At 41.4% G+C, this 18840-nt stretch overlaps 1 protein-coding gene across 3 annotated transcripts in view; it reads left to right on the forward strand.

Annotated features, from left to right (window-relative positions):
• The window catches only part of DOCK2 (dedicator of cytokinesis 2), a 258167-nt gene that overhangs the window by 205298 nt on the left and 34029 nt on the right, over positions 1–18840 (forward strand). For all 3 annotated transcript variants that reach the window (XM_082212994.1, XM_082212996.1, XM_082212995.1), the window contains 3 exons: positions 10270–10355; positions 15965–16121; positions 17483–17523. In XM_082212994.1, the coding sequence (XP_082069120.1) occupies positions 10270–10355; positions 15965–16121; positions 17483–17523 (284 nt within the window). The remainder of the gene's footprint in view (positions 1–10269; positions 10356–15964; positions 16122–17482; positions 17524–18840) is intronic.

Here is an 18840-nt window from a genome sequence, read left to right on the forward strand (position 1 = left end):
GTTTTATGTGCTGAGCTGATGAAACATCTGCCCCCAAAATAAAATGGTTTGTATTCGAAACTATTTGTAGGAATGAAATGATAATATGCGACATAAATGAAAACATCACTGAAATAAATATCTGGTTAAGATTATTGTTAAAAAAGAAGATTTGTCTTTGGCTTAGCAAAGATTAATTCCTAAGCATAATACTATTTTGATCCTGGTAAGCAACATGTATTCATGTTGCAGATCCCTGTTTAAATCCTTCACTCAACATTTCCATCACATATTTTAACCAGCTGTGAGCAGGTTTTTAAATTACTTTTCTTGCCTGGCAGTTATTAGACGGCAGCAAAAATAGTACTGACTTTGAGCATTCATTGATAGGTTGTGTATTCACTGTGAGCTCTAATTCCCGTGTTCTTTTCAAAGACACAGGTGGTCTCTTGAAAATCCACCTCTCAAGGTTGTAATATAATGTTGGAAGGCATAATACAGGTGTCTGCTTGAAAAGGAAGGTGCATGTTCTTAGACAGTAAGCAACCAGAAGGTGTTCTGTAAGAGGCACTTGCCTTACCCTTGTGTTTTTCAAAGTCTTTTATAGATACTTTTGGCTCAAGGAAAGAAAAATGTTCACATCTTCCCCCAGTAGCCTACGCTCTTTAGCTTTAATCCCCTGGCTCCCATCACTTCTGTCAGCCTTGAGGCAGTACAAGCACATAAACTCATCCTGTTTCTGCTGAACCTTTTGGAAGTTAGAGGGAAAGTTAATCCTGCAAGGCAAGGAGTGCGTCAGAATTGCCACCAGCATTACCACCCTGATGGATCAGGCTCAGTTCCCAGGCATCATGCAAGGTGGAAGGAGGATATGATTTATTTAAAGTATTCCTTTTAGTTGCTTCTGAGGGCTGTGCTGTGCTCCCACAAGGTGACACACAAACAGGAGCAAGGCAAGATCAAAAGATATAATAGCCATACTAGGAAGACTACGATCTACGTTAAGAAGCTACTCGGTAACGCCTAAACTAATTAGGCTAAACACAGTATTGAAGAGGAAAGTCTTCAGTTTTCACCTAAACAGCTGTACAAGACAAGATGGAAGTCAATAGCTAGGGAGTTCCATATTTTGGGGGCCCTATTTCTGCTGCTTGCCAACCAAGCTGATCTTAATGGTGAGCACTCACAGAGGATCCCTGAGGCAAATCTTAACCAATTGGCAAGATTACATGGCAATGTGACACAGCCATCTCCGCTAGGTGGGCAAAGAATCCACTCATTGTGATCATTCTGCTGATGACAGTGTGCGTTCCCTCTGCTTTGATCTGTCATGGTGCCTTGGGTTATCAGGATGAGAAGGACAGCCTTAGGACAGATACAAAATCGCATCAAACAAGTGAGCCCTTGCAATAAAATGTTGCAGCATCAACAGTTTCTGTTCAGCACCCTCCTCCAGCATACCAGACAGTATGACAAGTCTGGTAAAAAAAACCAACAACACCACCCTGTACATTTCACTAAAAATAAATGCAAAAGTAGCAGTGAAAGAAAACAATCTAAAGATAATAATAGCATAGAGGTGAGAATACAATTTAACACCTACTGCAGCCAAACAACACTTTCAGTTGCCAAACATTAAAATAAAACAGCTTCTTAGCACCATAACAACATATATGTTGAATGACAGAGAACAATTAATAACACTTTAACAGTCTATTGCAGATGAGCAACACTTTCACTTACCAAATGCAGTTATTCTTTCAGTCTTCCCTTCCACCTGGTTCCCGCCCCCCCCCAAAGAGTCAACGCTCCATGGCCATTCCTCTTTTTCAGTCCCCATCTTGTAAACCTTGGTGTTCCTGCTAATACCTCCCTCTTGTGCATGGATGATGCCGTTTTGGCTGCCTAATCACAGGCTGAACAACAGTAATAATGAGAATAGTGATTAAACTCCAGAATCATTTTATATGATATTATATGAAAGGTTCCTGCCAACCTAGCAGTTTGAAAGCACGTCAAAGTGCAAGTAGATAAATAGGTACTGCTCCGGCGGGAAGGTAAACGGCATTTCCGTGTGCTGCTCTGGTTCGCCAAAAGCTGCTTAGTCATGCTGGCCACATGACCCGGAAGCTGTACACCGGCTCCCTTGGCCAGTAAAGTGAGATGAGCGCCGCAACCCCAGAGTCGGTCACGACTGGACCTAATGGTCAGGGGTCCCTTTACCTTTATATGAAAGGTAGTACAGGAAAGACGAAAGCACTTCTTCACACTGCACATAGGTAACTGTGGAATTCATTCTCACAAGATGTAGTGATGCCCTCTATTAGATGGCTTTGAAACAAGGTTAGATAAATTTCTGGAGGATAAAGCTATGAATGGCTCCTAGCTGTGATGGATATGTTTTCCCTCCACTGTTGGAGGCTGAATACCAGTTGCTTGGAATCACAAATGGGGAGAGTACTTTTGGGCTTCGCCTGAACATTTGAGTGGCTACTGTGAGAACAGGATACTGAGCAAGATGGGCCTTTGTCCTCATCTAGCAGCCACTTTTTACGTTCTTACATTCTTGTATCAGTACGGAGAGCACTTCTGCATTCAGGTTCTGCTTGTGATCTTCCCATAGGCCTCTGTTTGGCTTTGGCTACTGGGAGAACAGGAGGCTAGGCTAGACAGAACTTTGGCCTGATCCAACAGGATATGTCTGGTCTTTGACCACAAAGATTGATTGATTGATCCAACAGGATTCTTATGTTCTTAACAGATGTTTTCAGTGTATACCCCCCTCCCCTTAAAGAACTTAGTACTGTTGAGATAGTTCTATGTTGCTCAGGGGACAAGCCACAGCTCAGTGGTAGCTCAGTGGTTCAATCCAGATAGGGCTGGGAATATCCCCTGCCTATAACCCTGAACAGCTACTGCCAGGCAGCACCAACACTACCAAAACCTTAATCTGATTATGTACAAGGCAGCTTCCTATGTTCCTACATTACTTCTACCTCTTACTGTGGTTCATTTGATGTACTGTATGCTTTCACTGATAATCTAGAGAGAGAGGCTTAAACTCCATCTTCCACTTTCCTCCCTGTGCGTAGGAGGTGGATATCTTCATCTTGCTGTCTTGGATGCCCTTCTGCAGTACAATGCTTCACAGCCTCGTATTGTGAGGGTGCTCAGTTTAATTTCATTTTCTTGCATTCCGTGCAATAGTCTCTGCGGGAGAAAGGAATCACATTTTTTCGATGAGGTGGTGCACCTAGTTCTTGCAGTTTTCCCACTGTTACAACAAAAGCACATCAATTTAAATTTTATACTTTCTGTGCCTGCATTAACCTCCATATATGAACAAACAATAAGAGAAACCGCGGAAGAGATAGTGTTTCTAAAATACACAGAGAAGCCAGTGAGGAAGAGATCTGGTAACCCCTCTTGGATGAACTGGAGACTCCCTGCCTCCTCTTAAACCAAATGTGCAGGCAATGAGGAGTGGAACAACATACCGTATTTTTCACCCCATAGGATGCACTTTCCCCCCTCCAAAAATGAAGGGGAAATGTGTGTGCGTCCTATGGGGCGAATGCAGGCTTTCGCTGAAGCCTGGAGAGCGAGAGCCATCGGTGCGCACCGACCCCTCTCGCTCTCCAGGCTTCAGGAAGCTATCCGCAAGCCTTGCAAGCTCGACGGGAGTTCCCATGGGCTCACAAGGCTTGCGGGCAGCAGCCTGCAGCCCCGGCGAGTGTCCGCAAGCCTTGCGCACCCGGCAGGAGGTCCCGCCGAGCGCGCGAGGCTTGGGGCAGCAGCCTGTCGCCCGAAGCACGGGGAGCCCTCCGGAGGGTGCCCCGTGCTTCGGGCAGGTGTGCGCAAGGCTTGGGGCGGCAGCCGCGGTGGGGGGGGGAGAATAATTTTTTTTTATTCATTCCCCCCCAAAAAAACGAGGTGCGTCCTATGGGCCGGTGCGCCCTATAGGACGAAAAATATGGTAGTTAACAGCCATCATCCACATGCACTGTTTCTATATTCACCTAAAGAGAAAAGGCGCAGGGCCTGGGGAAATGAGCAGAATGCGTTGCAAATGGCAGACAGACTGCTGCCAAGATTCGGTGACACAGGCTGGACTGTGTCTATAGGAACAGATCTTCTTTGGCCTTTATTTCCTGAATGCCTGGCAATGTGCTGGTACCCTCTGGCAGTAGATAAGCATTTTCCTTTGGCTGCCTCCTCTTTAGCTGCCACTCCAGCAAAGGAACAACAGGCCAAGATTATCAAAATGCTATTTAGATGTCATGGGAACTGTCTGACATGGGCCTCAGAGTCAAGGAAAGAGAGGAAATGGGGTGCATAGCTGGTTGTTGGTTTTTTTGCTGTTATGTTATGTATTTGTGTTTTTATGTTGTAAACTGCCCCGTGATCTTCAAATGAAGGGTGGCATATAATTTAATTTAAATAAATAAATAAATAAAATAAAGGAAGAAACTGCAGAAATGGGGGACGGGGGAAGGAGGACACAAACCAAATCAACTGGGTGGAAAGCTGTGTCTATGAAATGTTTATCACCAAAGAGAGTGGGTGGTTGGTGTTGATCAAAGTTAGATTTAATACCCATGTGAATGAGAGAGAAAGGATATCTGTTACCTGTTATGTATAAGAGATGAATGAGGAGGGTTGCTCTTTTTTTAGTACCTATTTTCTTTCCTTCCCCACCCCCTTCCTTCTACTTTTAGTTCCTCCTGGCCTATTTTGGATTTTCATCCAAAAGTAGAGGTTAGATTTGTATTTGGATGTGAGACTTTATAGATCAAATAGAAGCTTGTAGTATCAGGGAGAAACTACATAAGGAGCCACCTAGAATATTATGGGCACCATAAACATTAAGTGTTTTGAGGGGGTGATAAAAGGGATGGGTCATCTAGACCTAATGGATAAAGGGAGATGGGCATTTTAAATGTGATGGAACATAGATTAAGTGGTTTAAATAAACATTCTCTGCCACAATGACAAATGTTTCAGAATACACCAAATGTATGTTTAAACACTTCCATCACACTTAGATCCAGTGTGCATCAGGTTTGTTTTTGGTTTACCAATTGTGGTTTGGTTCAGCAAAACAAACCACTACCCTTGGCTTGGATGTAATACTAATCCAGGGATGATGTTTTATTACTTGCAGTAGGGGAGAAGTGGATCAGGAGGCACCCACTTATTCTCAGTAAACTATAAACTATGGTTCACTATGACATGTAGGTGCTGCCACTGAGCACTGTGTCTTTCTACAGCCAGCAAAAAGGATGAGAGGGAGAATTACAAATAAGATGAGAAAGAGATGCATAGATATACGGCCACTGTTGGACCAGCAGATTTGGGAAAGATTGTTTTTGTGTCCTGTGAAGTGAAAATGGCAAAGCAAGCACTCTCTCTATGGTTAAATTAGGACATTGCACTCTACCATTGTTGTGCAAGATATGTCTGAATAGAATTTTAGTTTTCAGAGACAGTTAAGCAGCAGCATTTTGAAGGCTCAGTCATCAGTAATCAAATCCAGCTAGCCTCACATAGAAAGGAAGGTCAAAGAAAAAGATGTGTTTTCTAGTGTAGACAGTGTTGACGAAAGACTCAGTGGGATAATTAATCACACTGAGCATATCTGAAGAGCAGAGCGGAGCATAGAAGTGACATGTTTCCTGTCTAGTTACAGCACAATCTAGGTAGCATAGGACAAAGATGAAGGCAGAGGACAAAGGGACAGAGGAATATCAGAAATTTGCATGTACTTGTAAAGCAGCTTTAAGCAATAGCCAGAAGTATTAAATGTTTGACTTGTGGTCCAAGTATGATAACTTTGTGGAAATGGGCCGAAGTAGGCGTGAGTGTTGCTGATGTCCTGTATGGCCAAGGTTGCTGTCACAAGAAACATAGGTGGTTGATGGAAGAATTGTGCATACAAAAATGAAAGACAAAGAGAATTATGGGAAATGAAGGAAAGATACCGCTAGTGCAAGCATTAAGACTAAGTGGAAAGTGACCAAGAGCCAGTTCAGTTGTAACCAAAGTCTCTAAAGCAGAAAAGGGTAAAACACAGCTCTGTGGGGTAGGGTGTCTGCTGGTATATAATAGATATTATAATCCAATCACACTAAAAATACGGAGAGACTGGGGTGCACTGATGGGGTTAATGATATCTTTGCCGTAATATCTATTTGCAGCATTGTTGTTGTTGTTGTTTTATACATTTCTCCCCACATGGCAGCAAATCACAGTATAATAAAAATGCATATAAAATACTTGCAAATATGAAAAAGAATTTAAATGCTAGCATTTAAAAGCATTCAGAAAAAAGCACCCTAATTATATATATAAAAAGAGTTTAAAACAACAGTACAAACATAACACGAGTTAAAATCTAATCCAGGTACCAAATGTTGGGACAGATATTGACTCCTGAAATAGCAGAAGATGGAAATGCTTTTGCTAACATACGTATTGGTGTGGTAACAAATACCAGCTGTGCCAAAGGCAGCTATAAGAGTAACAATGAGTGGCAAGGGATAGGTGGTGCATTTATTTTCTTTAAAGAAGCACACATGGCTTTGCCTTACACTCTTCGGCCATTGGAGTTTTGCCTTTTTCAGCAGGTTGCATATCACAGGTCAAACTCTGATCTTCAACATTTTTGTTATGAATTAGCACACGGCAAAATTTACATAAAACGGGGATGGAGAACAGGGTCCAGCCTGTAGGTGGGGTCCTCAGTTCCTCCCACCCCCATGGGCATAGCTGTCAACTTTCAGATTTGAAAATAAGGGATCAGCAGCCTCACCTGTCCTGGGGACAGTCTACGGGATATCTAACAATCTGGGATAGCAGCGGGAAGCAGCGCTGGAATAAGGGAATTTCCCGCAAAAAAGGGAAGGTTGACAGCTATGCCCATGGGCCACTTTGACAGGCAAGCAGTGCCACCCACCCGTCAGTCGCCTGGCATCACCCATGACACCAGCTGACCCACCTTCAAAGGAAAGAACAGGAAGCTCACAGCCAATTCTTTCTTTTCTTGTTTTGCAGCCTGGCTTGAACTCAAGCCAAGCTGCAAAAGAAGATTCCTGCCAAAAAGGGGCCTGCTGGTCAGCATAAAACTTTAGAAGACATTTGTGCTGATTACATGACTAAAGCCTTGATTCTATAAAGTATTGCTCTCTAGTTTTGTGAAAATATTTCTAGGGGGGCTTTTCAAATATATTTCCGAGTTACAACCTTTATGCTACTGGTTCCTCAGGGACTTTTCTTGAGTATGTGGTTATAAAAATTGCCATCTTGTTAAATAACCTTGCAAGTGATTTCTGTTCCAAAAATGTACAACGTATTTAGTTATTTGGAATACTGAAGTAGACAAATATTCTATATTTGTACTGGTGAAGAGATCTGCATGAAGGATGCCTTTTTGCTGCTGTTGACTGTTACTTAAATGGGTTTTTTTCAGTGCCTAGACTGTGTTTCTCCAAGGTTACCAAGGAAACAATGATGCCATTCAGCAATAAATACTAATTGTACTGGATGTGTACTGTGTTAATAGAACCAGGGCCCACATCAGAACATGGTATATCGGAACAGGGAGGGTTCACTGGTGCTACAGTCAGGCTCAGCACCATGGGACAGCCTGCTGTTCTTACACAGTCACTGACCTCTGTAGCCAGCAGCCTGCTTACCTGTCCAGAGTGACAGCTGGCAGGGATGTGTGTGTGAGAGAGAGAACAGGTGCTGACTGGGCCTGCAGATGGCAGGTGCAAAGCCTGCAGCTTCATCATCTTTAATTATGCTGGCCCCACCTCTGCCATAAGAACAGATGATGGGCCCAATCCAGCATCCTCTTCTCACAATAGTGAACCGGATGCCCATGGGAAACCCCTGAGCAGAATTTGGGTGCAACAGCATGCTCCACACTTGTGCTCCCCAGCAACTTTTATTCAGAGACATACCACCTCTGATACTTTAGGTAGTACACAGCCATCACGATTCGTAGCCATTGGTAGCTTTATCCTCAATGATTTTTTCTAAACTCCCTTTAAAGTCCGTTTGGTGGCCATGCTACATCCTTCAACATTGAATCCCACAGTTTAACTATTTGCTTCTTGAAGAAGTATTTCATTATATCTGCCCTGAACCTCCCAATATTCATTTTTATCCTGGTGTTCTCTCTATCCACTTTCTCCTGCACCTCTATCTTGTCCTGTCCCTCCCCCATCCCTCTTTTTTCTTGAACTAAAAAGTACCCAGTGTTTTAACCTTTCCTCACAGGGGAGTTGCTCCAGCCCCTTTTATCATTTTGGAGGAATTCAACATCAAGCTGCCACAAACATTTCATCATTGTGAACATTTCTGCTTGTCTGACAGAATGATATCCCCTCTTCTCCACACACAGTTCTAGGGTTTCTTCCACCACCCTGAACCAATTTGAGGGGAGCATGAGGGGAGGAGAGGGGAAAGCTCCACTGCACTAGCTGAAGTCCTTGTGCAGGCTTCTGCTACTGAAACCAGCTAGCTGAATCTGGCCCACGATGTCTATTGGATTCCCCCTCCCCCTTTTAAGCACTAGTCCCTTTTCAAAAATATTAGTTCTTAGCAACATGACTAACCATTACTGTTTAGAAATACTTGTGCCCATGTTTGTCTTACGTCTTTCACATTATCATTTATCCATTCCGCTTAATTGCTCACTTTCTATTTTGTGTATGCACAAGTCACCCCGCCAAGTTCTCAAGGTTCCCTTAGGTTGGTTTTTTTTTGTTTTTTTTTGAAGTGTGAAGTAATACTGGGTCCATGGCAGATATCAGGTGGGGGACAGACCTCTGTGTACGTGGCGTTTCTTCCTTCTATTTGGACCTAAGTACTTTACTTGGAGGGAGGGAAATGTGATTCCATGCAACTTGTATTTATTATCTGCATATTTTCCAAACATAGAATAAAATGATTCTTTGCCAATCTGTGATGCTCAAACTTTGAACACTCAAGCACTGGTGAGATTTCACATGCAGCTGGGGGGGGGGGGGATAAAGCCTGAACCAAAATAGCTTCACAACCAGCTTGTATGGGTTCGTTGTCACCTCAAATGGCAATGACAAGAAAGGGCAAATCTTCAGCAGTAAACAGTTCATTCCATTTCCTTTTTAACCATTTGCTTCCAAGGTAACCAATAATGCAAGGTTCCATTGATAGACTAGACTTGTAAATCAGTTTTTAACCACGAGTCCCCAGATGGTTGTTGGTCTCCAACTCTGTCACCTCCAGAAAGCCTAGCCTACTGGTCAAAACTAAGTTCTCTGAGGAATCAAGGCTGAAGGATATAAATCACCTTATAAAGAAAGTGGGTGCATGTGCATGTACACATGCACGTGCACACACTATCACTGTAAAAAAACCCCAGGAGCAATTCAATTTCTGTTCAGATAGGATTCTTCAATGCATATGTATAATAGCCATTACCCAGCACCGAATCAGTGACCTAAAAATAAAGTTACAGGCCTTAAGAATCCAAACTATAAAAGCAATGGCTCATCACCAAAGTCAAATTTTCTCAGATAAGACTTACCTGGATATTACTATTTAGAGCTTCAGCAGTCTAAGGCAAAACCTTTTTCTCCACACATCATTCAGTCTTACTACCTTTAAAATTTGTCTCAGTTCTTTATTTTCAGAGTAACTCAGAATTAGCCACATTTTCCCCCTCATAGTAAATCACTGTATTTTTCACCCTTATTAAACAAGTAGGTTTTATAATTGTGCAGAAAAAAATAGTCTGGTAAGGCTTTAAAAGGTAAATAAAACGTAAGGTTTATTCATGGCAAACAAAGCCATTCTAAGTCTAGGTTTTATATGTGGCCCAGATGGAGCCAGAACTTAACACTAGTAGATGCTAGCTCATGCTAGGACTGACTAACTTGGAGATGAAGCAGGAAGGAAGGAAAGTTACTTGAAAGGGAAGGAATCAGGGAGTGGCACAGACAGGTTGCCTTTCTATCTATGCCTCTCCCCCACCCCCAATTAAGGGAACTTACTGCATTGTGTTGTTGCTTTACTCCCAGCAATAATATCAAAACCTGACTTCTCAATAATACTTTAATAGGGACAGTCATCTTTATTTGGGGGGGGGATATTGTTTTCAGTCTGTAATGTTGGCTTAATTTCTATAATCACCAAGCTGTTGGTAACTGTCAATGTTCTTAAATATTTAAATGGTTGGTGTGGGTGACATATTTTCTTTTATGTGCACAGTGGTTAAAGGTTTTACCTCCTTTCCCTGAACAGTTTGAAAACGAAATCATTTTAAAATTGGACCATGAAGTGGAAGGAGGCCGTGGAGATGAGCAATATCTGCATTTGTTTGAATCAATGTAAGTACAAAGAACAGGCAAATCCTTAGTTTTGGGGTAGGATTCAGCCAATGAGCCCCATCAGTGGAAGCCCTGCACAAGGACTTCCATTTGTACAAATGGGCTTTCCACTCTTCTTTCCACACACATCCCAAAATTGGTTCAGGGGGAATGTTGTGTGAGAGAACCTCCAGAACAGCACACAGTGGGAGGAGAATGGAGATTGTTCCATCCAGTAAGTTGAAATGCTTGCCCTGACAGAACAATCACTTTAGCACGATGATGAATGCCTCCCACAATTTTTAAGGTTGTTATATTTTAAAGTTTAACATTTGTTTTAAGTACGATCCATATAGTAACTTATTTATTGTACTTCTCCCCTGTTCTTACATGGGGCTTCCAGTGGTCTCCTAGAATATGGCCACGAGATCCACCTCTGCTTAGCTTCAGGGTATTCCTTGGAAAATCTCTTTAAATGGGCATTTTTTTAATGTGGTGTGTGTGTGTGTGTGTGTGCGCGCGCGCGTTTGTCTTAAATAAACATAGGTCTGTAACTCAATTGTGCCCCCAGGGCACCTGTGCTCTGTCATGCAAATATATATACAGGCAGGGAGTGAAAAATGCTTCAGGCATAAAATATTCCCATTCAAATTTAGTGTGCCTCAAAACACAAACTTCTCCAGAGATGGTAGACCTGACTCAGAAGCAAAACAGAAAGTACATCATAAAATTGGAACATGTTAGGATGTGGTATTGGAGCTAAGCTACTGGGTTTGTTGTTGTTAGAGCTAGTATGTTCAATCTAGCATCGACCACCATAGAGGTTAGCACAGTCTATGCTTGCCTTGCAGATGGCTGACCTGTAGCAGCATGTATGTTGGGGTGGAGCAGCCTTCCTGACTCCAGAGTCATTGCTGCTTACCTGGACAAGACTGGGGCAGTGCAACAGCAGGGTCAGGGCGTGTGGGTGCACCTGTGGGAGTACCTGATTGGTCTCACTGGGGCACCTACATGGCGCTGACCTTACGACCACTCTGCCCCCACACCAGCCAGGCAAGCAGCAGTAATGGATCCATGGCTTTACCCCACATACTTCTGTGGCTGACATAAAAAGGTAAAGGTAAAGGGGACCCCTGACCATTAGGTCCAGTCATGGCCGACTCTGGGGTTGCGGTGCTCATCTCGCTTTATTGGCTGAGGGAGCCGGTGTACAGCTTCCGGATCATGTGGCCAGCATGACTAAGCCGCTTCTGGCGAACCAGAGCAGCACACGGAAACACCGTTTACCTTCCCGCTCGAATGGTACCCATTTATTTACTTGCACAGGTGTGCTTTCAAACTGCTAGGTGGGCAGGAGCTGGGACCGAACAACGGGAGCTCAGCCCGTCGCGGGGATTCGAACCGCCAACCTTCTGATCAGCAAGCCTAGGCTCTGTGGTTTAACCCACAGCACCACCCGACATACTGGCATGCAAATCAGTTGTAAGGAAGTGTCCATAATATATAAACAATTTGTTTTTGCAAAGGTACTTTGCATCCAGATGCTGATTGATCCCCTACGTAAATACATAGGGGAACACTGGCTAACATTTTTTACACTTTTGGAGGCATTACAGAAATTAAATTGGCTTAGTCATTGGACAGTACCCTGTTTAATACATGCAATCCTTCCCTCCTTTTCTTAACATGTGTGGATGGGTTCTGTTTCTAGAATGGAACTGAACAAGCATAAGAGCAAAAATAGAGTAGTGGCTTTGTTACCTCAACTTGTCACCCACCATAATTCTGGCCATACTAGGAAATGGATAATTACTTCTCTTTTTCCCAAGGTAAAGATATATTCTTATTATCTAAGGGAGCTGTTGATCTCAAAGGCACAGTTTCAGCACAGAAGCAACATATGATGAACGGCATCATCTCTTGACTTTGTCTTCTTTGTTGCTGTGGCCTACAACTTTCTGCTTTACAAAATAATACTTAATTTTCATGCTTAACTCTGAACATGCTCTTTGACAGTTGAACTGTGAATCAACTTATCAAAGAGCAGCCTAAGAATCAGAAAATAATTAATACATATGCAACTAGAGGTCTGTGCATAGAGGTCACAGAAGAAGTGTGGACAGTCATGTTGAAATGCGCAAATCTCTTCTTTCCTGAAGGGCAGAACCATTCCCCTGCACTTACATTTGATTTATTACAAACTACATACAAACCTTCAGGTAAATTAAGTCTTTTAAGTCAAAAATAAGTTTAAGCAGAATACCTCAATAATCAGAAGACAAACATCCCCAACAGTGGTCCTTTTGGGAGGCAGAAATTTCAGGAAAGAGGTTAAATACGTCTGTGGAAATATATCAGCTTGGAACGTATAAAATGATGATGATCTGCACTTTCAAAATTATAGAGATTCCTGGAGAATGCCACAGAAAGCATTGCAGTATTTCATCCTGACACTTCTCAGTGCTGCTCAATTGAATTGTTACATGAGATGACAGAATCTAATGAAATTCACCTTGTTATAGATTCCCATCTATATTATTTCTGCCAGATTGGGAATAGCCAGAGTGAATAATTGGGGACATGACCCCTATTTTGTTCTGGAGTATCCCAGAAACATTGTGCCACCTGAAGTCAAGGCTTCACATGCTGTGGATAATAAGTTGTTTGTTTGTTTGTAAAAGCAATGATTTGGAACATCTATTTATTTAATTTGCTTTGGCTCATATTCTGCTGCCTGATGCTTGTATTTTGCCCTTTTCCAGAAGGCAGGACAGGTAACATAGAATAGAGCTACTCTGTCCTAAAGTAATGGTTTCAGATGGTCTGATGTATACAGAACACAATCCTCCTCATAACTCTCAAAGTTAAAATGTGGAGAATTGCATTTCTCAAAATACTTCCCTCCTGCAAAGCCTATTTAAGACCAATATGGGAAGAATATGCCATACCATGAATTTTGTCCTGGAGGTCAGAAGTTATTCAACTGAGATACCAGTGAAGATGGAAACAATAGAAATTAAGTCAAATGCTGTTTTAAATTTAATAGATTGCACTACACAGTAATACTGCAATCAAATAACCTTAGGAAAAAAGAATGTGGCACTGGGTCACTTCAGAACACAGGCTGAGGATAGTACGAAGAATGTTCCTCCATGTCAAATATGCCCTTTGTACAGGAATCAAAGCACTGCATGTAGTGTTTTAGTGAAAAGATGCTATAGTCCATTGTCCCTGGTGTGCTAGATTGCAGAGAGCAAGGAAAAATATGTTTACACCTCTATGGAACTTTTCTCAAGGAGAAGAAAACTCAATATGCTTAGGAGGGAGAAATCAATTTAAATTGAGCCAAAAGGGTAATTAGGATTTGACCATGGTTGTTTTTCACTGTCACCATGGAGTGAGTTTGAATCTGTAGCTGTGTCATTAGAGTCTGACAGCATGGCCACTGGTGAAGGATGTTGGGAACTATAGTCCAACAACATTTGAAAGACCACAGGTTTCCCACCTTTGCCTTTGATGGAAGAGCAAGGTGCAAGTGAACTATGAAAGGAAGCATAAATAAATTCCCAGTGTACAGAGTAACTCCTCACATTCCTTATGGAAAGCCCAAATATTAGGTTGAAAGTTAGATTATTCTTTGGAGGTTAACATTAAATACCTATTAAAACATGCCACGATATCTAATGAAAATGCAAGTTTGCATTTTCTAAAGAATGCCAATGAATTACAAAATAAATTTGCATATGTAAAATATACTAGTGCATTACAACACAGCTTTGCATTTAAATGAATTTGCTAATGAAGCCCAGGGAAATCAAGAACTGTACATACTGCAGCAAAGCAACAATTCAAGACATGCAGGATAATTGCGTTTTAAGACGGTGAAGAATGAAACTGAGCATTTGCTAATTTCTTGTCATTATTTTCCAGTGCAGTGTCCCTCATAATTTCCATAATTTATCAGATTTAAAATCCTTAATGGACTTGGTTAGTTGCTGCTGCAGTCACTTAAAAGCTAGATCAGAATGTAGGAAGACAGGATGCTTTAACAGGATGTGACTATAATGGTGCAAAAAGAAACATCACCAGCCTCTCACTTTGTCAGAACCCATGAATCCCCTGCCTCACATTAAAGCAAAGCCAGAAGACATGAAGAAAATACATTCAGGCAGCACTGTAGTGTCACACATTCAATGACTCAAGACTGAAAATTACCCTGCTGTACAGAAGCAGCTATCCTATCTTTTCAGTGCATTTTTTCACTGAAATGGTAGTGAAAAGGCAGGATAGGACTGGCAGGATGGGCAAAACACCCCCATGAGATTTCCTCCAAATGATCATATTAAATTCATTTGCAACTGCCGCAGACCTTCTGCACACCTGATCAAGGACAGCAAGTACTTTTGTGAACTGGAAGTACTTATGCACAGAGGATTACAACAATTTGTATGACCGTGGCATAACTGACTGCTGCCACCATGGATTCACTGTAGTGTATGCATGTACTTCTAGTTCACACAGTATTTCGAGCACATAATCACAGACGTGGACAAGTTGGGTAACATGGCAGTATTTGACCAGCTCTGCCATGCCTGAGAAACAGTCTGTCACTATCTTGCTGGAGGGATTTAAGTGCATACTGGAATGTTGGGTTTTGTGCAGTTGAAGTGGCTCTGTTATGCTAGTGCAACAAACCCAATAATAATAATAATAATAATAATAATAATAATAATAATAATAAATTTTATTTGTATCCCGCCCTCCCCAGCCAAAGCTGGGCTCAGAGCGGCTAACATCATATAAATAAGACAATATGCATAATACAAGCGATCAATCAATTAAGATACATCCCACAATGAATTCAAACAATTAAAATTAAAATTGGACAAGTGGCAATCTTCAGGTTAAAATTGGAAGCGGTTAATACTCGCCAAGACCAACTGCTTCCACTGATATTATAAGGACCTATGAGCGGTTCTTAAAAAAAGAAATGGCCTTTTTGCAGTTTGGAAAGTGACAGGGAAATGCATAAAGTGTGGAATGAACAAATCACTAATGGGAAGATGTATAAACACCTGCAAGCAAATCAAGATGGTTGCAGGGCATTCAAAAAAATCAGAATGAATGATCAATAAAGACCATATGTAATCTAACCTCTGCTTAAGCTTTGTGCTAGTAAATCAGAATGAATTATCAATAAGATTTGCTTATTGGGTAGCAAGGGGGCATATAACCAAATGCCAGAAGTAGGGAAATAGCCATCAGGTTGGGCTGTGGAGGTGGTGTGAGCACACATTTCCCAGATGGGTGAATCTAAACTGCTTGATTTCTTTTATTCCTGGGCTTTTAACTTAAACTAGCAGCCAGAAGCTTTACTTTGGAAAAACATAGCAGACCTGCAAAACCCATTCTGGAAGCAATGTACACGTGTGTGTAGAATAGTGGGGTTCTGGGCAACAGTGCCTAGAGTATCATATTTATAGAGGTATAATCCCAGACTTGCAGTCAAATGATTTTATTCACTGCTCCCCTCTCTCCCCATCTCCCCTCCCTTCTTATTGCCAAGAGGAACATCCACCAGTGTGTCTTCTCCAACATGCTGGTTCTCATACTGTCTTCTTTATTTTCAGTCTCACCGAGTGTTCCTCAAGTTATGCCAAGATTGCCAAGGCAGTTGAAACGTTTGTAAGCCTAGTCAAAGGCCTTTTGGAAAAGCTGTTGGATTACCGTGCTGTGATGAATGATGAAAGCAAGAACAACCGCATGAGCTGCACTGTGAATTTGTTGGTATGTAGTGTATTGAAGGGTTGTTTGAAGACGTTCTTCAGATAGTAAATCAAGAAATCCATACACTAGCATGGTGGGGAAATGTTTTGAAGTTGTGAGCAATCTACAAAATCTGCAAATGCTTGGTCTGTTTTGAAGGTGGCTCATAGTAATGACTGAAGGGAGTAAACATAGAAAGGAAATGGAAGCTATACTGTATCCTTATATTATCATAGACCTGGAAGGGGAAAAATAAGTTATCAAGTCTAAATTTTATAATGTTAGATAGAAACTTCTATCCAAAAAGTATTAAGAGAACACTCCATGTATTCCCAAAGAATAAAATTGGGCTGCTAACTAAGGGAGCAGCAAGCCAATATGCTCAACAACAACAACAACATTTATATAGTACCTTTGGGGTACTATATTAGATCAGTACCAGTAATTCTTACAATAGCCCAGTAAGGAAGGTCGATACAATTCCCTTTATCCTGTTGATGGGACACTGAGGCGTAGAGGGTAGATTCACACCTAGTGTACTCATGCCTGAGGTAAAACTTGAATGAACCAGGTACTTTCTGATTCACAGCTTATCTACACTACTACTGTCTCTTACTGCTGTATACATCATAGAAAAAAACATATGGTTATAGAGCATAGAAATCATAGAATTGTAGAGTTGGAAGGGACCCTGTAGTACAGCCCTCTGCAATGCAGGAATATGCAGCTGCCCCATACAGGGATCGAACTTGCAACCTTGGCATTATCAGCACCACAATCTAACCAACTGAGCAATCATAATGCTCAGCACTTTAACTAAGCCACATCTTACAGAGAAAGGCAACATTTGCTGTACCTGCAAGGGTACTGGCCATTCTGAGCTGCCTAACTTATCCACCCTGTTTTCTGTCTTCGAATGTATGTCACAGTTTGTATTTGATCAAAAATAGTCCCATTGGCTACCTATGAAAAACTGTCAGTGCCAGCAAGAACATATACAGTACATTAGAATTCATGTTACATTACTGGGCAAATAGAAGGCCTGATTCTTACTTTTCTCAAGCAAAAACTTTTCATCAACAATTGCTGTCATGATCTCAAAAGATTTTCACCCTAATGGTTTCAAAATATCATTTCAGCAGAACTGTTGTGGGGAAATATGTTATGACCCTAGATTGGGACAGTACATTACTGATTATTGTATGAATTCTGGTTTCAATTAGAGGCAGTGCATAAGTAATGCATATTCATGTTAGTGCTAATTAAAGCCTTGAAATTTTAGTGATGAAATATGACATAAAGGCAAAGTGATTCCCTGAATGAAACTAACCATGATTTCTGTGTGCAAAGGTGATCAGATTTCATTCATTTTCCTTCCCTAGAATTTCTACAAGGAGATTAACCGTGAAGAGATGTATATAAGGTATGGTGATCGTTCGGCTGGTTTTGTTGTTATTGGAGATACTGCTATTGCTTTTCCTCACATAATCTACAGGAAGTTATATGTAATTATGGTACATAACTGATAGCACTCCATTCCCCTCAACTTTGCAATGTCTGAGGCTCATCCAGTCCTGTATAAATTTTGCTTGAGCCTTCTGCAACTAAGCCATGCCATACATATAACTTTAATTCCCTACCTCACCCTGGTATTTCATTTGAGTGAACCAATCAGGTGCCTGGCTTTCTCTCTCTAAAAGTTATGTAACGGGAGCTGAAATTTGAAGCAAAGTAGATGACACATTCCAAGTTGGCAGATGGAATCAATCCTGATTGCTTTGCATTCGACAAAAATCTGTAAATAAAGACCTGCTCTGTGGGGTGTGCTGCTGCACATGGAGCACTACATTTGGAATTAGATCGGAAGTCGAAGATATCTTTGCAGAAACAGCTTTTTTATAAGATGTATATTGTGAGTATGTGTGTGATGATGATAAATAGGCACATTAGATTTGTAAAGCCATTAAACTGCATCTGTAAATCCATAGGCAACAGTCAGCATTTTAAACCCTGCTAGAAACATGCAAGTTGTTTCTCCCTTCCTCGCTCCCTATTTTCAACTCATAGGCAAACTTAGGATTTTATAAAGCAGGCCAACAAGCATCTTTCAAACTAGTATATTAGGACAGGCAGTTTGTCAAGATGGATCGTACCTGCAATGTGAACTTGGAGATGTGCAGTGCATGCAGTTTACCTGTGCTTTCAGTTCTGATGTTCATTTTCTTTCTCTTGGAACAATAAAAATACAATGCAAGAACTGTTTCCTCCCTGCCCCACAAAAAATAACCCTTCTTTTGAATATGCACTCCTCTTAAAATTTTGAATTCCAACATGTTACATCAGTTTCTTCATGAAACTTGCCTATCTTCTTATCAGGGCATGTTGCTTCTTCCCTTATATAAATATAGTATAAAGATATGGATATTTAGCAAGCCTTTTGTGTCTCTGTGAATTTGGATAATGTCAGCTGCAACTGACAGAAGATATATGTAGCTCCTTTCATGGACTACAAGAAAGCATCAGCACCAACTCTGGTTTTAAGCCTGTTTTCAGTATAGATAGAAGCAAAGTGGTGAAAGGAGAATAATTAAGGATGTGAGGCTCCCTCATTTCTCTTTTTTGTAATGCAGCAAAAGTCAGTGGGAGTGGTCTTCAAAGCACTCATTATGTTCTCATTTGTATGTTAGCTTTCGTGCCTTCACATTGTCAAGCTTTGCTTCATAATGCAGTCAGTCAGAAA

This window comes from Podarcis vaucheri (genome assembly GCF_965113315.1).
Source record: "Podarcis vaucheri genome assembly, chromosome: 2".
NCBI classification, from domain to species: domain Eukaryota; kingdom Metazoa; phylum Chordata; class Lepidosauria; order Squamata; family Lacertidae; genus Podarcis; species Podarcis vaucheri.